Source organism: Wickerhamomyces ciferrii, contig 00012, assembly GCF_000313485.1.
Source record: "Wickerhamomyces ciferrii WGS project CAIF00000000 data, strain NRRL Y-1031 F-60-10, contig 00012, whole genome shotgun sequence".
Taxonomy (NCBI): domain Eukaryota; kingdom Fungi; phylum Ascomycota; class Saccharomycetes; order Phaffomycetales; family Wickerhamomycetaceae; genus Hansenula; species Hansenula ciferrii.
The window spans coordinates 67257-83902 of NW_011887728.1; the positions used below are offsets into that span (position 1 = coordinate 67257).

A 16646-nucleotide genomic window follows, 5' to 3' on the forward strand; every position below is an offset into this window, starting at 1 on the left:
AAATCAACAAATCACATACAACACAACACATAAAAGCCGGACTTTTTAATCCTATTTATTATCATACCATATACACTTTCAAAAGTACTTTTGTTTTATATTGCATTTCAAAAAAGTTATTATTATATATATACAATTTTATACAAAATAAATTAATGATTTTATGTTATATCCTCTTGTAGTAGTTTTATCTAAATGGTGGTCTTTGATTTATATCTTTACGTTTCCCCACTGGTATACGAGAATTTTTTGTTGTTGTAGGTATTGTTCTTGGTCTTGTTGTTGTTCTTGGGTTTGTACTTGTGGTACTCGTGCTTGTTGTTCGACTTCTTGCTGGTTGTGCTTGTTGTGTTCTTGAAGTCTCCCTTATCCTTCTTCCTTGTTCTGATAATCTTGATTTTGGTTGTATAATAAAAGAACCATCAGCATCAGTCCCCAAACTTTCATCAATATCCCCAGTTTCATCTTTTGTTTCTATAACCTTAGTGATTGGTTTTTGATTTAATTCTTGTTCTAATTTCTCAATTTTAGAATCAATATCCAAGTTATCAAATTTCTTTAAATCTTCAGGAATTTCATTAAATTCCACAATATATGCATTAACTTGTAATCCATATAAAAAACTACTAAAACTTTCATTAAAACTTGTTAAATCTTGATGAATATCATGAATCTTATGGAAATTTTTATCGAAATCATTAAGGGAATCATTTAATTCAATAAATGAATTTAGGGATGAATCTAATGGTGTTGTTGATGTTGAGATGGGATGATGAAGACCTGGTGAGGCATGGATCATGGAGGAACGGGTATGAAGGCGGTTTGGTGTTGAGGCACGGGATCTTGGTGGCATTGTTGGTGTTTGTTGTTTATGAGATTGTTGTTTTAGTTGATGGTTGATTGATGTTGTTTGTTGATTGTTGTTTGTTGTAGATTGTTGTTTTGGTTTGTTTATACGCGATAATAGTTTTTATATAAATGCGCGAATTCTTGATTTTAATATCAACACTTTCTTGATTTCTCTATACAAAAACATAATTGGATAATTTCTGTGCTTGAATTGGATTATTTAAATAAAAGCATTCAATAAAGTCATGCTTGATATGGATAACGTACAACTATCAAGGTGAAATCTTGCTTTCAAGTCTTTTCACAAAAATCCATCAAGAATATCGCTTTATTCGTTCAATGCTTCCCTTAACGAGTATGAAAATTTATAAGGACAAAGTTGATTTCAATCTACTATTTACAAGAAATATTATGATCAATTGCTGATTTTCCCGGTGATAATTTAAGTCACTTTCAAGAAAAATAACTATCATAATGGTGAACTTCACCGAGCTACCCACAGAGATCCATTCTTCAATCTTTCAACATTTATACCCATCAGATTTCATTAAGATCATTCAAAATATTCCAGAATGGGAACATTTAATCACTCCAGATATGTTCAGGATTGTTTCTAATGATTATTCAAGTTTTAAATCAAAATATGGACTATCTGATGATTTCTATTTGGATTATAATTGTAACATAAATCCAAACGTTGATCGTCATCTTTATCTTCAATTACTTAAAGATTATTTTGAAATTGAAAGAGATAACTCAGTCTTGGATCCATCTTTATTAATGGGGTTTAATGGTGCTTTATTAATTGAAATTAATGAAAGCGCCTGGGAATGCTTGACCAAATTTGATGATCATTTATTATTACATGATCCTATTGAACTTATCTGGAATACTACAAAATTAGCTCGAGCACGTTTTAAGTTTCTCCATGATTTTTTCCCAAATTTAGAGTGTATTACTAGATTGAAAAAACTCACAATAAATCTTGGACCTGAAATAGGTTACCAAAGTTTTTTAGAAACACCATATGAAATACAAGATCTTCCATATCGTATACCCTCCAATAAATTACATATTCCATTTGTTAAATCACTTCACCTTGGTTTTGAAGAAATTAGAGGTCTTGGAGGTTATTATGGAGCACCTGAAGGTCTTGATGATGAAATTAGATGTCATTCAATCAATGAAATCAAAACTATTATGCCAGATTTAGAGTCACTTAACATGTCTTTCAATGATGTTAATGATGATTATGAAGATGAGTCTGGATGTACATGGAGATTTTTTAATCCCATATTAGGATTTGATGAAGATTGGGAAATATCTTCTGTGGATGAAAGATCTAAATTAGATGATTTTTTTGAAACTATAGAAGGATCCTTAGATTTTTTGAAAAGTTTCCAATTAAGATATTTCCATAATAAAAATTTCAAATTGTTCAACAATCTACAAGTATCAAATCTGGAAAAATTGGTCATTGAGTTTGCAACAATTCATTCAATTAAAAATTTAAATTTACCAAATCTTAAATCATTTGAAATCAATCAATCTGTAATTTATGAAATTTCAAATTTGAAATTAAATTCTTTAGAAGATTTTTCAATTCAGATTCTAACACCACATTTTACATTAGAAGAAGAACAAAAAAATGAAGTACATGTAACAATTCAAAATATTAAATCATCAAGTTTGAAAAACTTCACTCTTTTTAGTTCATTTAAGATTAAAGAAATATCAAATTTGGATTTCCCATCTTTACAAACCATGAAAATTCATCCAACTAGTGATTCAGCTAATTATGATTCTTTTGAAGGTATTAAGAATTTATCATTCCCAAAATTAGAAGATCTAACTATATTTAACATACCATTTGATAATTTATATTCATTGTTCCAGGGTTGTTCAGATTTGAAACATATTCATATGGTGGCCTGTTCCTCTTTCAACATTAAAAAAATTAGATCTCAAAATTCATTAGAATCGTTAAGTTTAAGGGGTATAGAATCGTTACAAGGTTTTGATGGAATCTCATTACCTTCTTTACAAACCATGTGCATAACAGCAGGATGTGAAACTTCTTTCTCTATGGAAAATTGTTCATTCGAAAATCTGAAAACTTTAGCAATTTATACAGAATATCCTTCCAGTGATTATTCTTCCACTTTAACATTCTTGAATAATGATATTCCTCAACTTGAACAATTATCATTGTCAGGTTTTAATATAACTAATCATTTCTCCACTGAACCATACCCAGAGCTAGAAGGAATCAAAATTGATAGAATAAAATCAATACAAATTTCAGCAAGTAATAAACTAAAAATGCTAAATCTTTGGGATAATTTCACCAGTATGAAAATAGACAAGAGTGATGAATTACCTAACTTACAAACATATAGAGAACCTTGTGAGGATGAATATTATGAAACCGTTTTCAAAAAGAGGAAAATTGAACTAGGTGAAGATGTTTACTAATTTACTCATTGATTTTTTTTCAGAATCGAAAAAGATTGACTTGATTAGTTCTGATATATTTACCCAATATGATGATTAATATGGAAATATATAATTGATTCACACATTATAACCAAACTGAATATATTATAGTTCAATATTATATACTGTGCTTAAATCTTATAATATTGTAATATCATGATCATAATTCAAATTAAAAGACGTTTAATTATGTACGTACGTACGTTTCCAAAATATCTTTAAATTAAGTACAAAGCTATCTGAGCGTTGAGCTATAACTATATATACGAAAGACAAAAGATTACATCGGATTTGATATAATTGATTGTAAAAGCCTCACAATTCAAAGGAGAAGATCTCTGATCAGCAGCTTCTTCAAAACTTTGCAAACGTTTGTGAGAATATTTATATTTTTAATCAAGACGTTATGACTTTATTCAGATGTTGCCCGTAACACATGAGAACTATATTGAAAGCAAGTCTAATTCTAATTCAATACAATATGTTATTAATTATTAATTCAATCATGTCATGTCCAAGAATCAATTATTCAATTTAATTATACAAAAAAAAGTCAATTTAGCTACTCGGTTCATGTCGCTGATCACAAACCATCTCTAGATCCAACTATGAACTTCATTGAAATGCCCACGGAAATCCAAAAATTAATCTTTCAACATTCATACCCATCAGACCTTTTAAACATCATTCAAAATATTCCAGAATGGAATCATTTAATAACTTCAGATGTATTCAGAATTGTTTCTAATGATTTACCAAGTGTTAAACTGAAATATGGGTTACCTGATGATTTTTACTTGGAATATAAGTGTAATATAGACCCAAATGTTGATCGTGATACTTCTCTTGAATTGCTTAGAGACTATATTGAAATTGAAAGAAATAACTCAGTTTTAGATCCATATTTATTAATGGGGTTTAAAGGTGCTATATTGTTTGAAATTAATGATATTTTGACATGCTTGACCAAATTTGATGATCATTTATTATTACATGATCCAATTGAACTTGTTTGGAATACTACAAGAGCTCGAAAACATTTTAGATTTTTCCATGATTTTTTTCCAACTTTAGATCATATTACTAGATTGAAAAAACTCACTATATTTTTTGGAACTGAAATGGATTTTCAAGAGATATTAGATGAACCATATGAAATACAGAATCTTCCACATCGTATCCCTTCCAATAAACTACATATCCCAGTTGTTAAATCACTTCATCTTGGTTTTGAAGAGATTAGAGGTATTGGAGCTCCTTATGAAGGGCTTGGAAGTCTTGGTGATGAGCTTGGAGGTTATTCAATTAAGGATATCAAAACTATTATGCCGAATTTAAAATCACTTAACATGTCTTTTGAAGATGTTTATGAAAATTATGAAGATGGATCTATTGACATAGCAGGACTTGAAGAAGGTTTGAATATATCTTATGAAAAATCTCAATTAGATTATTTTTTTGAAACTATAGAGGGATCCTTGGATTTCTTGAAAGACTTCCAATTAAGATATTTCCATAATGAAAAATTTGACCTATTTAAAAATTTACAAGTATCAAATCTTGAAAATTTGGTTATTGATTCTTCAACGATTCATTCAATTAAGAACTTAGACTTACCAAATGTTAAATCATTTAGGATTAAGAAATCTGCAATTTATGAAATTTCAAATTTGAAGCTAAATTCTTTAGAAGAATTTTCAATTGATATTAAACCAACTCAATTTACTTTTGAATTAGAAGAAGAAGATAATGAAGTACATGTAACAATTCAAAATATTAAATCATCAAGTTTGAAAAGCTTCACGCTTCTTAGTTCATTCAGGATTGAAGAAATTTCAAATTTGGAGTTCCCATATTTACAAAGTTTATCAATTTGGTCAGGTAATGACTTTAATGGTTCTTTTGAAGGTATTATCAATTCATCATTCCCGAAATTAGAAAATATAACATTACGTTTCATACCACTTGATAATCTATATGCATTGTTCCAGGGTATACCAAATTTGAAAAACATTCATATAGCGAGTTGTCCATCTTTCAACATTACAAAAATTGGATCTCAAAATTCCTTAGAGACATTAAGTTTGGGGGATATAGAATTGTTCCAAGGTTTCGATGGGATTTCATTACCTACATTAAGAACTATGCGCTTAGAAGCAGCTAGCGGTGAAACTCCTCTTTCAATGGAAAACTGTACATTCGAAAACTTGAAAACATTAACAATTTATACAGAATTTATTTTCAATCCAGTTTATTGTTCAACTCTAACATTTTTGAATAATAATATTCCTCAACTTGAAAAATTATCATTATCAGGTTTTGATATAACAAATCATTTCTCCACTGAACCATACCCAAACTTAAAAGAAATATCAATCTCTAGAATTGAATCAATACAAATTTCACAAAGTGATAAACTGAAAATCCTAGATCTTTCTGAAAATTACACAACAATGAATATAAACAAAAGTGATAAATTACCTAACCTAAACGACTATAGAAAACCTATGATGGAGGAAGATCTTGACCTAAACGACTATAGAAAACCTATGATGGAGGAAGATCTTGAAACCATTCTTAAAAAGAGGAAAATTGAACTAGGTGAAGGCTTTTACTAAATTACTAATTGATTTTATTTGAGAATTGAAAAAGATTGTCTATAATTAGTTCTAGTGAGATTTTTACCCAATTTGATGAATATGGAACGCGAATATGAATGATTATATCATTAAAAACAAAATGAATATATTATAGTAGTATATTATTATCACACGTACTGCAACATTACCAATATGATCATGATCATCTGATATGGAAATCAATTTTGTAGCTAAAATAACAAATTGTTATACGCCGGCATGTTCCATTGTCATCCGGGTTTAAAACTTGATCGATCATGATAATGAATATATTTCTGCACAATCCATATGAAAATTTTATGGTTATGAGAGTAGTTAAGGCAAAGATCAGCCTAATGCTTATTTTTGTGTTTAATAAAAGTGAAGAAGTCAATTACATCTAAAATATGATGTGCTTATGTAAGGTACGGTATAGAAATATATTGAGAACATTATGAAAATGAGAATTTATCGCAGGATCATACTTTCAGCTTTCTTTTAATATGTTAACATAACCGCTGAGTCATGTTGCTAATTCTTATTCAATGTGATTAAACAGGTCAGATACAATTATACCTATTATATACAGAAAACGAGGCTGCCGTTGTCTGATTGTCAATTGAAGTTCATTATGAAGTCTTTTGAGTTCCCTCCGGAAATACAAATATTAGTCTTACAACATTCTTCTCCATCAGATTTGCTAAATATTCTTCAACACATCCCAGAGCTGAAGCCTTTGATCACTTCTGATATCTTCAGAATTGTTTCTAATGATTTACCAAAAGTTAAATTAAAATATGGGTTGCCTGATGATTTTTACTTGGATTATAAATGTAATATAGATGAAAATGTTGATTATGATACTTATTATAAATTGATTAGAGATTATTATGAACGTGAGAGAAATAACAAAATATTAGATCCATCTTTAATAAGAAGCTTCAAAGGTGCTATATTGATTGAACTATATGAGCAAAAAGCATATTCCCTTACCAAATTTGATGATCATTTATTACAACATGATCCAATTGAAGTTGTTTGGCATACTAGTACAAAAATCAACAAATTTAGATTTTTCAATGATTTGTTTCAATCTTCAGCTAACATTACCAGATTGAATAAACTACAAATACTAATTGAAACTGAAAACGAGCTTAATAATGAATCAGATATTGAGCAATTTGAATTATTAAACCTTCCACATCGTATACCTCCCAATAAGTTACATATCCCATTTGTTAAATCACTTCATTTCGGTCTTGATGAAGTTAGAGGTATTCGTGGACTTAAAAGTTATTCAATTACAGACATCCAAACTATTATGCCAAATTTAGAATCAATTAATTTGGTTTTTGATGATGAATCTCATGAAGAGTACCATTGGTACCTTAAAAAAAAAGGTTATATATCTACTACCATATTAGGATTCTTAGAAGATTTGGGTGAATCTTCTTGGAATGAGAAATCTATATTAGATGAATTTTTTCAATCATCTATAGGGGCACCTTTGGATTTTTTAAAAGCTTTCCAATTGAAATATTTTCATAATAAGAAATTCAAATTGTTTGATAATTCGCAAGTATCAAATCTTGAAAAGTTGATTATTGATTCTTCAACAATTCAGTCAATAAAAAACTTGAATTTACCAAATCTTAAACAACTAAGTATAAAGAAATCTGCAATTTATGAAATTTCAAATTTGAACTTCAATTCCTTGCTAGATTTATCAATTAAACTTTCAGCACCACATTCTTCTCTTGAAAATAAACAATATTTGGGAAATATTCACCCCATAATTCATAATATAAAATCATCAAGTTTAAAAAAATTCAACCTTGTGACTTCATTTAAAATTAAAAAAATTTCAGAACTTGATTTCCCATCTCTAGAAAGAATGTCAATAAAATCAACTAATAATTCTAATAAATATTTTGATATTACCAACTCACCATTTCCTCAATTGGAGAACATCACTATAGAGAAAATTCCACTTGAAAATTTATATTACTCGTTATTCCAGAATAACTCAAATTTGAAAACTATAAATATATCATCATGTCCAACTTTCAACATTAAGGAAATGGGGTCTCAAAACTCATTAAATTCATTAACTTTAAGAAATATGAAATCTATACAAGGTTTGAATGGAATTTCATTACCAATGTTAACAAATTTGGATATTCAAACAGTTGGAAAAATTCATCTCTCTATAGAGGATTGTTCGTTTAAAAATTTGAAAACAATGATAATTGATACATATCTTTTCTTTCCAACTTATGATGCTACTTTATCATTCTTAAATAATGATATTCCACAACTTCGAAAATTATTCATATCAGGCTATGAGTTAACAAATCATTTCTCCGCTGAGCCATATCCATTCTTAGAAGAGCTCACAATTGATAGAACCAAATCGATAGCAATTTCACTAAGTAATACACTAGAAACCCTAAATATTTCAGAAAGTGATAGCAAAATGAGATTCATTTAAAGTGATCAATCATACGTCTCAGCAGATAACTGATTATGGAATGTATTATAAATAAAAATTTAGTACATAATTAACGGATAAGATCAAAACTAAAATTGTTCAATTAGATTATTAAAGTTTCGAATAAATTAAGTAGCTTGTTTCTGGGGTAACTGATTTTTTTTACAATTTGTAAGATGCTTCCCGTAACGTCGAGTAAATGAAAATTAATATTGATCCACCATTTAATTTAGCTGCAGTCTATCAAGTCCTGGATCCAGATTTCAGATCTACTTCTAAGGTAGAAAGAATAAATCAATTGCTGCTCTCAATGGTGACTTCATTTAAGATCACAATATTAATTCAATCATGAACTTCACTGAACTGCCCACAGAGATCCAAGTTTCAATCATTAAACAATTATACCCATCAGATTTACTAAATATCGTTCAACATATTCCAGAATGGAAACATTTGATTACTTCAGATATCTTTAGAATTGTTACTAATGATCTTTCTGAACTTAAATTGAAGTATGGTCTATCTGATGATTTTTACTTGGATTATAAATGTAATCTAGACCGAAATGTTGATCGTGATACTTATAGGAAGTTGCGTAATGAGTATTATGAAAAGGAAACAAATAATACAGTTCTAGATCCATCTTTATTAAAAGGTTTCAAAGGTGCTCTGCTAATTGAGATTTATCAACACAAAGCATCTTTAACCAAATTTGATGATCATTTATTAGAGCACGATCCTATTGAAATTTTTTGGCATACTAGTACAAAATGCAACAAGTTCGAATTTCTCCATGGGTTTGTTCAAGCAAGTCAAAGGACTAGATTGAAAAAACTTAAAATACTTATTGGAGCTGATGATGAACTTAATAATAAATCACATGAACAATATGAAATATTAAGCCTTCCGCTTGGTATATCTTCTAACAAATTACATATCCCATTTGTTAAATCACTTCATTTTAGTTTTCAAGAACTTAGTGGTTATTCACTTACAGATATGAAAACTGTTATACCAGATTTAGAATCAGTTAACATTGCTTTTGAGGATATTTATGATGATTACATTAACAAAAAGTTTCATGGATCTACTTCCACATTAGGGTTGGTGGAAGATTGGAATGAACCTTGGGTTGATCCTTCTTGGAGTGGACCTTCTTTGGGATATGATAAATCTGGATTAGATGAGTTTTTTGAAACAAATGTTGGGGGGTCCTTCGATTTTTTAAAATATTTCCAATTAAAATATTTCCATAATAGCAGATTTAACTTGTTTAAAAATTTACAATTATCAAATCTTGAGAAGTTGCTTATCGATTCTGCATCAATCAATTCAATTAAAGATTTGGATTTACCAAATCTGAAAACCCTGGATATCAAGAACAGTGCAATTTATGAAATATCAAACTTGTCATTAAATTCTTTACAAAAATTTTCAATAGAACTTAAATATGCACATCTCATTTCATTAAGAGACCGATTTGATCATATACGCCCAACAATTCAGAATATGAAATCATCAAGTTTAAAAACGTTCAGTCTTACTAGTTCTTTCAAGATTAAAAAAATCTCAGATTTGGAATTCCCATCTTTACAAACCATCACAATTAGATCATATAATGTCTCTAATAAAGCTTTTGAACGTCTTATTAATTTAGCGTCCCCACAATTGGAAAATATTATCATAGAGAAATTCCTACTTGATAAACTATACCCATTATTCCAAAATAGTCCAAATTTGAAAAACATCAGTATATCATCATGTCCAGATTTTAACATTGAAAAAATGGGATCTTTAAGTGCTTTAGAGTCATTAATTTTAACTGGTATGCAATCAATCCAAGATTTCAATAAAATTTCATTACCTGCACTACAAAACATGGAAATACGAACAATACCTGAAACTCGCCTCTCCATGGAAAATTGCTCATTTAAAAATTTGAAAACATTAGCAATTTATAGAAATTCAGCTTTATATTACATTCAAGATTCAACTTTAACATTTTTGAATAATGATATTCCACAACTTAAGAAAGTATCCATATCAGGTCAGCAAATAACAAATCATTTTTCTACTGAACCATATCCAGATTTAGAAGAGCTCACAATTGCTAAACTGAAGTCCATAGAAATTTTACCAAGTAATAGACTAAAAATGCTTGATCTTTCAAAGAATCCCACTATAATAGAAATAAACAAGAGTGATCAATTACCTAATTTAAAAGAATATAAAAAACCTGGTACTATAAATCGAAAAGTAGGTAAGAAAAGAAGGAAAAAATGATCAAAATATTGGGCAATATGATATATAACATAGATGATATAGACTCGTACATATACCATATTAGATATTATATCAATGAATATATATAAGCTAGAAAGTTTGTGAAGACTAATTAGATTTGATCTGATTGACTACAATGATAATATGAAAAAAAGATGTAGTCAATATATTTAATTAAATACACGTCATAGTGTTAATATGAACAATGTAGTAATGAATATTAATTCCAATTGAATTGGTTTCTTTAAGTCTGATATAATACAATATTTAAATCACAACTTCTTTATACTTGTTTTTCTTGATATACTCACTTTAATAATTACGTAGCAAATCACCAATATAAGCTGGACCTGTAATCCAACAGGTTATGAGACTTGGAAGCGAGTCCATTGATAGGATAAGCCTCCAAGTAGAAATCAGTAGCAACGAAAACGGTTAAGCAAGGCTTTGGCAAAATTAATCAGAGTTATAACATAGATACTAGTGGAATTGTGGGTTGTCGTTCAATGACTTGACCTTTTATGATTTTTGTAAACGTGGATTTTCTTGAGTATTTATATAATTTCCAAAAAAACACTGAGATGCTTCTCGTAACGAATATGAAAATTACTTGTAAGCCATACGCGGTATTAAAACATTCAATCAGATATATAACTCTTCATCAATAAACCATCTCTAGACAGAATCACACATTATGAACTTCACTGGGCTCCCTCCAGAAATCCAGAAATCAATTTTCCAATATTCATACCCATCAGATATTTTAAATATTGCTCAAAATGTTCCAGAATTGAAACATTTGATCACTTCAGATGTTTTCAAGATTGTTACTAATGATGTGCCAAATCTCAAATTGAAATATGGTTTATCTGATGATTTCTACTTGGAATATAGATGTAACCTAGCTCGAAATGTTGGTTATGATTATGATACTTATAGAAAATTGGAAAATGATTTTTGGGAAAAGGAAACAAATAATAGAGTTTTAGATCCATCTTTATTAAAAGGTTTCAAAGGTGCCATACTAATTGAAATTTATCGAGAAAAAGCTTCTTTAACCAAATTTGATGATCATTTATTAGAGCACGACCCTATTGAAATTATTTGGCATACTAATACAAAATACAATAATTTTAATCTTCTCCACAGTGTTATTCAAACAAGTCAAAGCACTAGATTGAAAAAGATTGAAGTACTTATTAGAGCTGAAGATGAAATTAAAAATAAACCATATGAACAATATGAGTTATCAGGCCTTCCGCATGGTATACCTCCCAACAAACTACATATACCATTTGTCAAATCACTTCACTTTAGTTTTGATGAACGTAGAGGTTATTCAATTACAGATATGAAAACTATTATGCCAAATTTTGAATCACTTAACATTGCTTTTGAGGATGTTGATGATGGTTACTTTAAAGATTTACATAAATCTACTCCCACATTAGGATTAGTGGAATCTTTTTATGATCCTGATTATAATGGAGAAGATTTTTCACCAGAATATGAACAATATGCGTTAGATGCATTTTTTGAAACAAAAATAGAGAGATCCGTTGATTTTTTGAAAAGTTTCCAATTGAAATATTTCCATAATAGAAATTTTAACTTGTTTGAAAATTTACAAATAACTAATCTTGAGAAGTTGGTTATTGATTCCTCAACGATTCATTCAATTAAAGATTTGAATTTACCAAATCTTAAAACTTTGGATATAAAGAATTCTTCAATTTATGAAATTTCAAATTTGAATTTAAATTCCTTACAAGATTTTTCAATAGAAATCAAAATACCACATCATGTAATGAGAGATCAAGTGGGCCAAGTACATTCAATTCAAAATATAAAATCATCAAGTTTAAAGAGATTCAGTCTTACTAGTTCATTCAAGATTAAGGAAATTTCAAAACTTGATTTCCCGTCTTTACAAACCTTAGAAATTAAGTCAAATCATATTAGCACTAATAGATCTTTTGAAGGTATTATTGATTCATCATTTCCACAATTGGAAAATATAATTATAGAGAGTATTCCACTTGATAATTTATATTCATTCTTCCACAATATTCCAAATTTGAGAAAGCTTAATATATCGTCATGTCTATATTTCGACATGTCAAAACTTGAACCTCAAAATTTATTAAATTCATTAATTTTAAAGGATATTTACTCAGTCAAAGGTACTTTTTATAACAATATTTCATTACCTTCATTACAAATTATGGAATTAGAAACAAGAGGTGAAGTTGATCTCTGCCTGAAGAATTATTCATTCGAAAATTTGAAAACATTAACAATTAATACGCATTCGGTCTATCAAATTTATAAATTACCCACTTTAACATTATCGAATAATCATATGCCAAAACTTCAAAACTTGATTGTATCAGGGTATCAAATAACAAATCATTTTTCCACTGAGTCATATCCAGCTTTAGAAGAGCTCACAATTGCTACACTCAAGTCCATAGAAATTTCACCGAGTAATACATTAAAAACCATTGATCTTTCAAAAAATCCCACTACAATAGAAATAAACAAGAGTGATCAATTACCTAATTTAAAGGAATATAAAGAACCTGGTACTATGAATCGAAAAGTAGGCAACAAAAGAAGGAAAAAATGATCAAAATGGACAAATTATATGATATATAACATATAAATACCCTAGTTATATTAATAAATGTACATATATATATACTGATAGCTTTGAACGAAGAATAATAATTGCAATATTCGATTGGCTACAATAATATGAGAAAAAGATGAGGTCAATATATTTAATTAAATACACGTCATAGTGTTAATATGAACAATGTAGTAATGAATATTAATTCAAATTGAATTGGTTTCTTTAAGTCTGATGTGATACAATGTTTAAATCACAGCTTCTTTATACCTTCTTTTCTTGATATACTCACTTTATTAGTTACGTACCAAATATCTAACGAAACTGAAGCTCTACAACAGGTTATGAGCAAACAATTGGAAGCGAGTCCATTGATAAGGTAAGCTTCGCAGGATCGGATGAATGTTATGGAAAGGAAAAACAAAAGATATATGAAACAACTAAAAGTTATAACATAGTCACAGTGGAATTGTGGTTTGTAGTTCCTTCAATAAACGTGGATTTTCTTGAGTATTTATATAATTTCCAAAAAAATTTGAGATGTTTCTCGTAACAAATATGAAATTTAATATTCAACCATACGCGGTATTAATTAAACACATCAACATTCAATCAGATATAATTCAATCATCTCTAGGTATTTGGTCAAACATTATGAACTTCACTGGGTTCCCTCCAGAAATCCAGAGATTAATTTTCCAATATTCATACCCATCAGATCTTTTGAATATTGTTCAAAATGTTCCAGAATTGAAACATTTAATCACTTCAGATGCTTTCAAGATTGTGACCAATGATGTACCAAACCTAAAATTGAAATATGGTTTATCTGATGATTTCTTCTTGGATTATAAATGCAGTATGGAAATTAAAAACATTGAAAGTGAGGCTGATTATTTTGAGTATAATAGATTGAGCAGAGATTATTTCATAAAGGAACGAAACAATAGAGTCTTAGATCCATCTTTATTAAAAGGGTTTAAAGGTGCTATACTTATTGAGATTTATGATGTTAGAACAATGTTGAACAAATTTGATTATCATCTGTTAAAACATGATCCCATTGAAATTTATTGGCATAGTTCAAGAGTCGATTTTGATTTTTTCACTAATATGTTTGGAACTTCAGGTCAAAGATTGAAAAAAATTAATATACTTCTTAGAACTGAAAATGAATTTGATAAAAAGCTAAAAGATAAAGATCATGAGAAAGCACAAAATGATCAACCATATGAAGTATATGACGTTTCAGATATTCCACGAGGTATTCCTTCCAATGTATTACAAATACCATTTGCCAAATCTCTTTATCTTGATGAACTTGAAGGTTATTCAATTCCAGGTATTAGAGCTACTGTGCCAGATTTAGAAAAAATAAATATTACTTTTGATCATGAATTTTGTTACGATCCTAACATTTACCTTGATGAAGAAGATTATGAATTCAATAGGGTACTGGGATTTTTAGAAGATGGCCGTAAAAAATCTAAACTGACTGAATTTTTTGAAACCAATATGGAGAGACCATTGGATTTTTTGAAATACTTTCAATTGAAATATTTCCATAATAAAAAGTTCAAATTATTTGATAATTTACAAGTATCAAACCTTGAGAAATTGGTTATTGATTCTTCATCAATTCATTCAATTAATAACTTGGATTTACCAAAACTTAGGAGCTTGGATATTAAGAACAGTGCAATTTATGAAATTTCAAATTTGAAATTAGATTCAATAATTAATGTTTCAATTGATCTTTCTTCACCACATCATGTTTTAAAAAAGAAACAAATGAAACACATAAATTTCACGATTGAAAACATACAATCATCAACCTTAGAAAATTTCAATCTTACAAGTTCATTCAAAATTAATAAGATTTCAAACTTGGGATTCCCTTCTTTAAAAGCTGCTAAAATTAATTCCACTACATTTTCTTATTCACATTTAGATACATTTGGCAATATTTTGAAAACTTCTGATAAACTTGAAACAATTATCCTTACCAACACTATAGAAATATTGAAATCTGAAATGACATTTCCAAAAGTTAAAACTCTTTCCATTAAGGATAGTAATGAACTTGGAAAATTTGATATTTCTAATATAGAATCATCATTCCCTGAATTGGAGAATTTAAAGATAGAGGGTATACCACTTGATGATTTATATCACTTGTTCCACATTCCTTCCAACTTACAAACCATAAATATATCATCATGTCCAGATTTCAACATTTCCAAAATTGGATCACAAAATTCATTAAGGTCATTAGTTTTAAAAAATATGAAATCAATATCTGGGTTTAGTGGGATTTCTTTACCTTTGTTAACAAAATTAGAAATAGAAACTAGTGGAAAAAATCATCATCTGATTCAAAATTGTTCATTCAAAATTTTGAAAGCTTTGAAAATTGCTACAAAATTTACTTCCCCTATGACTTATGATGAATTTTTAACTTTTTTGAATAACGATATCCCACAACTTGAAAATTTAGTCATATCAGGTTATACTATAACCAATCATTTTTCCACTGAACCATATCCTTTATTAGTACACCTCAAAATTGATAGAATCGAATCAATAGAAATTTCACCAAGTCAAACATTGAAATCATTAAATCTTTCTCAAAATTTCACCACAATAGATCTAAACAAAAGTGATGAATTACCTAACCTAAAAGAATATAAAGAACCTAAAAAGAAGGAAACTTTGGGATCCGTTCTTAAAAAGAAGAAAGTTTATGAAGAAGAACTCGATAATATGCTCAAGGCTTTGGAAAGGGAGAAGAAGGAACTTGATCGTTTGCAAAATTTACTAAAGATGAAAAGGGATAAATAAATGTGGCATGATCAACGTGATTGATTATTTTAGATATGTGGACCATCAACATTACTTGCTAAATCAGAAAAGTTCACAGATTGTAGAGTTTATTAGCCTCAATAAAAAAGTCAAAGTTATTGCTTCTGTGTTAGCCTAAGATTATACTCTTTAAACAGTATCTATTACTACGTAGTGTTTAATTTGCGTATTTCAAAGCTATTACGCGTCACCCTTACGCGTCTGCATGCTTATAATCCAGCTATCTCAACTCCTAATCTCATCGGTTACAAGAACGCATTAAGAAACACAAGATCTATTAGTGTATGTCCTCAAAAAATCCTGTGACAGTTAGCTTATGTCTACTTTTGTCTTTAAAATCAAAATATAATTACACGTTTGTTATAGTAAAATCTATAATCTTACGCGGGCCTCGCGAATATCAAAATTAATATTT

At 28.7% G+C, this 16646-nt stretch overlaps 7 protein-coding genes across 7 annotated transcripts; 6 read left to right on the forward strand and 1 right to left on the reverse strand.

Moving 5' to 3' along the window:
- Positions 1-187: 187 nt before the first annotated feature.
- On the reverse strand, positions 188-853 carry DAM1 (Dam1p; the record flags this gene model as incomplete). Its single annotated transcript, XM_011278700.1, has 1 exon — positions 188-853. One exon carries the CDS (start codon positions 851-853, stop codon positions 188-190), a length of 666 nt encoding a protein of 221 aa, XP_011277002.1.
- A 470-nt stretch (positions 854-1323) lies between these two features.
- On the forward strand, positions 1324-3324 carry BN7_700 (Internalin-I; the record flags this gene model as incomplete). The annotated part of the gene is made up of 1 exon (XM_011278701.1): positions 1324-3324. The coding sequence occupies one exon, from the start codon at positions 1324-1326 to the stop codon at positions 3322-3324; it is 2001 nt and encodes a 666-aa protein (XP_011277003.1).
- Positions 3325-3953: 629 nt separating this feature from the next.
- BN7_701 (Internalin-I) lies at positions 3954-5963 on the forward strand (the record flags this gene model as incomplete). The annotated part of the gene is made up of 1 exon (XM_011278702.1): positions 3954-5963. One exon carries the CDS (start codon positions 3954-3956, stop codon positions 5961-5963), a length of 2010 nt encoding a protein of 669 aa, XP_011277004.1.
- Positions 5964-6594: 631 nt separating this feature from the next.
- BN7_702 (Leucine-rich repeat-containing G-protein coupled receptor 6) lies at positions 6595-8454 on the forward strand (the record flags this gene model as incomplete). Its single annotated transcript, XM_011278703.1, has 1 exon — positions 6595-8454. The coding sequence occupies one exon, from the start codon at positions 6595-6597 to the stop codon at positions 8452-8454; it is 1860 nt and encodes a 619-aa protein (XP_011277005.1).
- A 348-nt stretch (positions 8455-8802) lies between these two features.
- BN7_703 (Internalin-I) lies at positions 8803-10737 on the forward strand (the record flags this gene model as incomplete). Its single annotated transcript, XM_011278704.1, has 1 exon — positions 8803-10737. The coding sequence occupies one exon, from the start codon at positions 8803-8805 to the stop codon at positions 10735-10737; it is 1935 nt and encodes a 644-aa protein (XP_011277006.1).
- A 694-nt stretch (positions 10738-11431) lies between these two features.
- On the forward strand, positions 11432-13366 carry BN7_704 (Internalin-I; the record flags this gene model as incomplete). The annotated part of the gene is made up of 1 exon (XM_011278705.1): positions 11432-13366. One exon carries the CDS (start codon positions 11432-11434, stop codon positions 13364-13366), a length of 1935 nt encoding a protein of 644 aa, XP_011277007.1.
- Positions 13367-13909: 543 nt separating this feature from the next.
- Positions 13910-16210, forward strand: BN7_705 (Internalin-I; the record flags this gene model as incomplete). Its single annotated transcript, XM_011278706.1, has 1 exon — positions 13910-16210. The coding sequence occupies one exon, from the start codon at positions 13910-13912 to the stop codon at positions 16208-16210; it is 2301 nt and encodes a 766-aa protein (XP_011277008.1).
- Positions 16211-16646: the final 436 nt, after the last annotated feature.